The 8381-nt window shown below is 51.4% G+C and overlaps 1 protein-coding gene across 2 annotated transcripts in view; it reads left to right on the top strand.

The window, feature by feature from the left end:
- Positions 1-8381, top strand: part of HLCS (holocarboxylase synthetase) — a 152110-nt gene that overhangs the window by 2457 nt on the left and 141272 nt on the right. For both annotated transcript variants that reach the window (XM_006774127.2, XM_015570714.1), the window contains exons 2-3: positions 5097-5259; positions 7121-8067. In XM_006774127.2, coding sequence (XP_006774190.1) covers positions 5208-5259; positions 7121-8067 — 999 coding nt within the window. In that variant the 5' untranslated portion in view covers positions 5097-5207. The remainder of the gene's footprint in view (positions 1-5096; positions 5260-7120; positions 8068-8381) is intronic.

The following is an 8381-nucleotide window of genomic DNA, read 5'->3' as shown; positions in this document are numbered from 1 at the left end:
GGTACATGCCCTTGACCAGAATCGAACCTGGGACCCTTGAGTCCGCAGGCCAATGCTCTAGCCACTGAGCCAAACCGGTTAAGGCGAGGTTCTTAATTCTTAATTTTTTTGGGGGGTGGGGTTGTTGACAGATGCCTACCCACCAAGGGTGCGATCCAGTTACTTTGTCTGTGACCAGAGTTTGGCGGGCCTTGCAGCCGGAGCTGGATTTGTCCGGAGCTAGTTTTCTGAGCGCCTTGGCTATTACACCGGAGTCCATTTCTTAGGTTGGGCTTCAGAACCTAATGAGGCGTTGCTGTAGCTCACTGTCTTCTCACGAAGTCTGCAGGCCTGTTCAGGTTGATTGCTCGGTGGGATTTTGCCTTTTGGGTGCCCTTATGAAACTATGTATGCCCTTTACAACTCAAAAATCGTTTGAATTTGACAGTATCCTAAGATATTCAGTAGAAAATATCTTATTTAAGAGAGACTTTTAAACCTGATGAGATCTTACATTCTTTCACATTAAAAATTTTTAATTGATTCTTTCTTTACTTTTTTTTTTTGAGAGAGAGGAAGGGAGAGGGAGAGAAACATTGATGTGAGAGCATAACATCTATCAGCTGCCCCCCGCACAATCCCCAGATCGAGCCCACAACTGGGCATGTATGTGTCCTGACTGGGAATCGAACCAGCAACCTTCCAGTCACAGGACAACACCCAGCCAACTGAACCACACAGCCTGGAGCCAGTCTGTCACATGTTTAGGACGATACAACCTTTACAGATGCTGAAAGCGATACCTTTGTGAGTTGGGGCTCTCTCGGATGGCTTTCCCTGGTGCCTCCCGGCCCTGCCATTCTCTGTGGCCGAGGACGGTGTTCGGCTGATGGAGCAGAGACCTCGCTGCCTGCTGCCATCCGTGCCGCCTGCAGTCACTTGCTCATGGCAGGGCTCTGCACCCCCCTTCTTTGAGGAACCCCTTTGTCGAGGGCCGCCCAGGGCTTCCTTCGCTTTGATCTTTGGGAGCCAGCCTTTTCTTTCTCTGCCCTGGTGTTCCCATCTCCGAGTGCAAACTGGAAGGGTCCTGTTTGCTTTCCGGCCCCGGAAGGCAGACACCCCGGCCCCGGAGGAGATGGGTGGCGGCGGCTCTGCTTTGGTCAGAGCACCGGCCGCTGCTGTGGCGTTGGCATGGTCGGTGGCTCCTGGACCCCGTTCCTAGAAAAAGGAGAGAGAGGAAGGGAGGGAAATGGCTGGCGGAGAGGAAATGGCTGGCGGAGGTGGGAAACCTGATCAGGGACGTGTGGACATTGTTCTCTGCGGCTTCCTGCCCACCCCCTGGCTTTGTTTATCTCCTGCTTCTCTGTTCCGGGTGTGGAGTTAATGATCGGCTCCTTTTACACTGAGTGCTGCCTCCGGGAGGGGCTCCACCCGCTCGCTCCCGCGGCCGCTAGATCAGCGATGGGCCGGTGTCCGGTGTCCCCGGCGAGCACCCCTGCTCTAGATTGCTCGCCATAGCGCGCGGGACAGAGATGGTTTCAGCTCCGTGCAGGAGGTGGCACTGTCCTTTTCATGCTTCCCTCACCCTCGTCTGAAAAGGCAGCTCCTGCCTCGTGGGAGTGGCCCTGCGCAGCCCCCTGCGCTCACACCCTTCCTCCGTTCTCGATGCTGGACCTCGGCTCGGCCTTTGTCAGAATTGGGAGCGTCACTCTCATTTGATCAAAGATGTCTTCTTTGCGATGCAGAGTCTGACCGCACCGCTGGTCAGCCCGACCCTCCGGGTGAACCCCAGTCACCCTGGGGGTGCGTCTGGGCGGGGGTGGGGGAGCAGTGACAAGGTCCCGGGGAGGCGGCAAGTGGAGCTAAAAGGAAATTCAGAGGCTTGTCTTCCTCTACAAATTCCAGACCATTAATGGGTTTCAACCTTTTAACCTTAAAGACCTGCATGTATTATTTTTCCCTCGAAGACAGTGTTTATCACCCATAATTTACAATTATTGTTTCCCTTAGGAGATTCAGTTCAATTTGAATTCTCTCTGAGAGAGAAATGAAATACTAAAAACTCAGATTTTGTGGGGCAGGATTGAGCCTTGGGAGGCCCAGACCATTGCGGTAGGTACCATGTCCCCCCGACCCCATCCCCCCAACCAGTTTTTGCCCACTTGGGGGTGGTGTGGTCCCTGCTGAGCATACCTGCTCTGAGGGCTCCACGTTTTGGAATAACAGCGCCCCCTAGGGGCCAGGTGCCTTATGTGTCACCCCATTCAGCGCTCCCAATAGTCTTCCCAAGTAGGTTCTCTTGCTGTCATCAACACCTTACAGACAGGAAACCACAGCACAGAGAAATGGAGTGACTTACTTGGGTCACACAGCTGTTAGCCAAAGGAGCCAGGATTCAGCTTTGGGAAATCAGACCCTGGAGTCCTCTCACTCCCTAGGCCAGCAGTTCCCAACCTGTGGGTCGCGACCCCTTTGGAGGTCGAACGACCCTTTCACAGGGGTTGCCTAAGACCATCGGAAAACACATACATAATTACATATTGTTTTTGTGATTAATCACTATGCTTTAATTATGATCAATTTGTAACAATGAAATTGGGGGTCACCACAACATGAGGAACTGTATTAATGGGTCGCGGCGTTAGGAAGGTTGAGAGCCACTGCAAGGGAAAAGAGGCCGGTGCCCCCGGTCAAATAGTCAGGTACTGCATGTTTTAAAAATTCTCGCGGCACACCGGTTGAAAATCACTGACTTAGCATAATGTGTTCGAGATTCATCTGTGTTACACCATGTATCGCTGCTTCATTCCTTTCACGGCAGAATCCATTGTACGGGTATATACATTTTCTTTCTCCACTCATCAGTTGGACGTTTGGGTTGTTTCCACTCTTCGGCTATTATGAATAATTCTGCTGTGAATATTTGTGCACAGTTTTGAGTGTGGACATATGTTTTCAGTTCTCTTAGGAATATGCCTAGGAGTGGACTTGCTGGGCCACTGGTAACTCTGTGTTTAACTTTCTGAGGAATTGTCAAATTCTTTTCTGGAGACTTGAACCATTTTACATTTCTACCAGCAATGTACTAGGGTTCGGGTTGCTCAACCGCCTCTACAACACTTGTCATTGCCCATCTTTGATGCTAGCCATCGAGTAGCGGTGAAGTATTTCATGGTGGTTTTGATTTGTGTTTCCCTAATGACCGATGGTGTTGAGCATCTTTTCAAGTACTTATTGACACTTGTATATTTTTTTTTGAGAAATGTGTTTCAGATCCTTTGCCCATTTTGAAATTGAATATCTGTCTTTTTATTGGTGAGTTACAGGAGTGCTTCATATATTGTGGATACAAGTCTCTTATCCGATATATGATTTATAAATATTTCCTCTCGCTTTGTTGATTGCCTTTTCATTTTCTTGAAAGTTTCTCCTGAAGCACAGGAAATTTGGCTGTTTCTTTCTTTTGCTGCTTGTACTTTTGGAGTCCCAGCTGAGAAACCATTGCCTGATCCACGGTCATGACATTTTGTGCCTATGTTTTCTTCTATGAGTTTGGTGGTTTTAGCTCTCATTGACGATTTGATCCAGCTGGAGTGAATTGTACATGGAGTGAGGGGGTCCATTTCATTCTGCCTGTGGAGATCCACTCGCACCAGCATGCTTGTCACTCTATCCCTGTTGACTTGTCTTGGCCGCCTCGTCCAGATGCTTGTCTACACATGTGTATGTTTATTTCTATCCTCTCAGTTCTATTCCATTGATCTATTTGTCCATTGGACCTTGACTTTTGCGCCCAGGTTCCCCGGAGGAGCAAGTACCCTCAGGGCAGAAGTGGCTTGGCTTCTGGGAATTTCCCTTTGCTCTGTAGGTCCCGGATTTACCCCTGCATTTGGCCTGGCAGTTCTTCATTACGTCGTCATTCATCAGTGCTTTTAAGATGCTGTTTTAATTACTTTATGCAGCATTTTTCATTGTTTACAGCAAGAGTTCTAAAAATCTAGCCTACCAATAAAAAATGGAATTCAAAATTATATATCTCTGACTTTGAGATTTGGGGCAGTATGTTTCAGAGAAGATTAATTTTGGGAAATAGGGAAGCTATTCATGGCATCTTAAAAAATGATCATTGTTTACTGTTGCTTTTAAAGTCAGAATGTCTAATAGCTGGTGATTAATTGCATTCATTGGGCACTTTTTTTTTTGTCCCAAGTTTTCTGCTCGGGGCAGTATATATTTTTAATGTGTTAACACAACAAGCCTATAAGACCGTGGGTATTGGTACTACCATTTCTCCCTGTTTTACGAGTGAGGGAACAGACCTGCGAGGTTCTGATGCCTGAGGACACCCAGCCATGATTAGCCGAGTTTGACCCAGACCCACGTCCTCGGACTCCAGAGCCTGGCCCTGGACCCCAGGGCTCCCCTTCTCCATGTCCCAGTTAGAGATGCTTCTATAACAACTGGAAGGCTTAAGGCACTGAGTGTTTGTCTGCTGTCGAACCCCCTCCTCCCCTCCCCGCCCCTCTCCCTCCCTCACTCCCTCCCCCTCCTGGTGAAAATGGGAACCGGGACGGGCAGGAGCTCTGTGGAGAGGCCTGGCGTTGTCCTCACTGCTCAGGAACCAGTGGGGAGGCAGGTCTAAATCTGATTCCCGGGCTGCAGCTCCGGAGTCTGAAGCAGCAGCCGGGGTCCCGCTCAGGGCCCTGACGCTGTCCTGCGCTCCGGGGAGCGTCCTTGTAGTGGGCTGTGAGCCCCGCTTTGAGGAAGGCTGGTCTGCGGGTTACATGATGAGTCACTGCATAGTGTGGACTTGTTTACTCCGATTTCTGTTACTAAAGGGCAGGTCGATGTTTTCCCAGGGCCTGGGGGGTGGCTCTTTCCCCCTTTAGTGCCTAGAAAAGCAATTGGGATGTGCATTAGCTTGAAAGGAGAGGGTTGTAGTTAGAGCTTTGTAAGCCCTGCGTTGGGCAGAAATGAGAGGGTCCCAGCAGCACACCTTTGATGTAATAGTGCCGCGGGGGGCGGGGAGGGGGCGCTGAAGGGGAAAATGAAGCACCTTCTTAGTTTTAGAAGAGACACCCCAACCTCTCTTTTTCTTCCTCCCATTTTCCCCTCAGATTGTGAGGTGGTCAGACTGTTGTTTGCCGTTAGCTTGCAGACCTGGGGACCCTTACCAGTTAATCGCCAAAGCGAGCGTGGATGACTTCAGCAAGCTGGGGGTGGCGTTCATGGAAGACAGACTCCAGATGGCTAACGGGTTGATACCCCAAAAGATTGTTTGTAAGTAACTTTAAACATTTTTAATTTTAATATATATATAGTTAATACATTTTTATCGATTTCAGAGAGGGAGAGAGTGATAGAAACATCAATGATGAGAGATAATCATTGATCGACTGCCTCCTGCATGTCCCACACTAGGGATCGAGCTTGCAACCCAGGCATGTGCCCTTGACAGGAATCGAACCCAGGATCCTTCAGTCCATAGGCCAACACTCTAGCCACTGAGCCAAACAGCTAAGGCTAATCCTATATAATAAAAGGCTAATATGCAAATTGACTAAATGGCAGAACGACTGGTTGCTATGATGTGCACTGACCACGAGGGGGCAGACGCTCAATGCAGGAGCTGCCCCCTGGTGGTCATTGTGCTCCCACAGGGGGAGCGCCGCTCAGCCAGAAGTGGGGGAGCCTCTCCCACCTCCATAGCAGCCCTAAGGACCCCTTGGCGGACATCCCCAAAGGGTCCTGGACTGCGAGAGGGCGCAGTCTGGGCTGAGGGACCCCATGCCCAGTGCACAAATGTTGTGCACCAGGTCTCTCTCTATATATTCTGATTTCAGAGAGGAAGGGAGAGGGAGAGAAAGATAGAGATATCTATGATAAGAGAATCATTGACTGCCTCCTGATGGAGCCCACAACCAGGGCATGTGACCTGCCCGGGAATCAAACCATGATCTCCTAGTTCATAGGTCAATGCTCAACCACTGAGCCATTCCCGCTGGGCTGTCTGTAAGTAACTTTATATGTTTTCATTATAGCAGACATCATAGGTGATTAGCTTGCATACTGTTGAATACTCCTATTTAGTATGACTTACTAGTAAGTGAATGCTTATTCTCAGTTTAGTTAACTCAACAGGTTAGATTTCCATAATAGTATAAAGTTCATGTATGTGCCAGGTTTTTTGAGGAGCTTGCCCCTGAGAATATCATGAGAGCTTTTAAAATCCTTAAACAAGGAAATCCCATAATCGCACTGTGTGAGCTAGCATGGAAATTCAGAACCCGTGGAATAGTTACTAGTATTTTTCCCAACCTCCTACAGACTAACTAGTTTCTAGATTGTAGTGTGATTGAATGGAAAGCATAGGCAGTGTTACTATGAAGTTCTAAATCTTAGTTTTTTATCTGAAATATATACTACACATACCACAATATTTTGGGACACAATTTTTAATTTTTTTAAGAAACGTGCACAATGGTCTTCCTTAATTAGGCCTCAAAGCTGGCTTTCAGGGTCCAGGAAGGTCTTCGTTGGTGTCTTGAGCAAATGACTGTTCCTTACCAGCTCGGAAGTTTGTGTAAATCACTTACTTTTCCCATTTGCCACCTGCATGTGCCGAATCCCATGCCAGGTGCAGAGCAGGTGCTCAGTAAATGGATTTTGAATCAGTGATTGTAAATGATACTCCAGTCCTGAGAGCAGACACTGGAAAGACCCTTCTTCCGGCCCAGCTGAGGGGGCGCCCTGGGAGTGGCTTTCCTGGGGGTGTGCTTGGAAAGACCCAGAGGAATGCCTTTCTGTTTTGCCGTCTCATTATCATATCGGAGAGGGACACCCAAGAAACTGAATCTAGAAATAAGTGGGCAAAGTGACCTCTCGGAATCTCACTTTCTTCACTCGTCAGCGAGGGAATCCGAGATTTCCCGATTCAAAGGTGTTGTGAGACCATCAGGGGCCCCCTCCTGTCAGGCGGGAGCACTTAACCTGGTTCCAAAGGCTGCCGCAGGGTTAGGTGGGGAGGCAGTGGGCGCCCAGGAACCCGAGGCAGGGAACGCAGGGAGCGCCGTGGGGTTTTGAACGGAGCCGCAGGACAAACCAGAGAAGTGACTGAGTGTCTTTTCTGCTCCTGTGCCAGCGGTGCACCTGCAGGACTCCACTCTGCAGGAGCTGAAGGACCAGGCCGCGACCAAGCCATCCCGCAGCCCGCAGCCGAGCCCCGGACCTGCTGTCCAGGGCGAGCCTGAGCCGGGCGTCATGGAGCACGTCGGCAAAGATGACCCGGCGGTCCTCGGTGCAGAACCCACCCCAGGGCGAGGCGGCGCCCCCGGGAACGAGGCCGCTGGCGAGAGCGACAGAGGAGAGGCCTGCACCGAGCTCTGCGGCCTCCACCTGTCCAGCTGCCACGAGTGTTTGGAGCTGGAGAACAGCACCATCGAGTCCATCAGGTTTGCATCTGCAGAAGACATTCCCGATCTTCCCTACGACGCCAGCGGCGGCGGGGAGGGTGCGGCTGAGGCCACCTGCCCCGAGAGAGAAGGGAGGAGAGCCAACCTCACGGGGAAGGCGCCCAACATCCTCTTCTACGTGGGCTCTGACTCCCAGGAGGCCCTGGACCGGCTGCAGCAGGTCCGGGCCGTTCTGGCTGACTGCGTGGACCCCGACAGCTACACGCTCTACCACCTGCCGGAGGAGCGCGCGCTCCGAGACCCGTGGCCAGACAACTGTCTGCTGTTGGTCGTCGCCACCAGGGAGCCTATTCCCGCAGACGTGCAGCAGAGGTTCCTGGCCTACCTCTCCCAGGGCGGGAAGGTGCTGGGCCTGTCTTCGTCCTTCACGTTGGCCGGCTGCCGGCTGACCGGCAAGGACGCGCTGCAGGAGACGGTCCAGAGCCTGGTCTTCTCCAAGGCCGACCAGAGCCAGGTGACGCTCAGCGTCCTGAGCAGCGGCTGCGTCTATGAGCAGGAACCCGGGGAGCCGCTCCGCCCGGGCCAGCTCCAGGGCCGCCTGGAGAACGCGGACCAGGACAGGCTGATTGTGCAAGTGCCTTTTGGAGCGCGCGGAGGAGAGGCCGTGCTTTGCCAGGTAGGCGGCGGGCGCCCTGTGGTGATCTCTGGGTACGTCTGACGGGCAACGCGCCCGCACAGCTGTGCTTTGCCGGGTCTCAGAGCCTGCACCGGGGGCACTTTAGACCTGCGGCTGGGAGTTTCTGCTGATGGGAGTAGATGGGTTAGATCAGGGCTTTCCTGTCACGTGAATATCTCGTCTAACCGGAATACTCATGATGGAGGAACGTTATTTATTTCAGAGAGAGAGAGAGAGAGAAAGAGAGAGAGAGAGAGAGACAGAGAGAGAGAGAGAGAAACATCAGTGATGAGAGAGAGTCATGGATCGACTGC

This window comes from Myotis davidii, unplaced genomic scaffold (assembly GCF_000327345.1).
Source record: "Myotis davidii unplaced genomic scaffold, ASM32734v1 scaffold227, whole genome shotgun sequence".
NCBI lineage: Eukaryota > Metazoa > Chordata > Mammalia > Chiroptera > Vespertilionidae > Myotis > Myotis davidii.
Note: the sequence above shows the minus strand (reverse complement) of the source record. Positions and strands in the feature narration are given on the sequence as shown.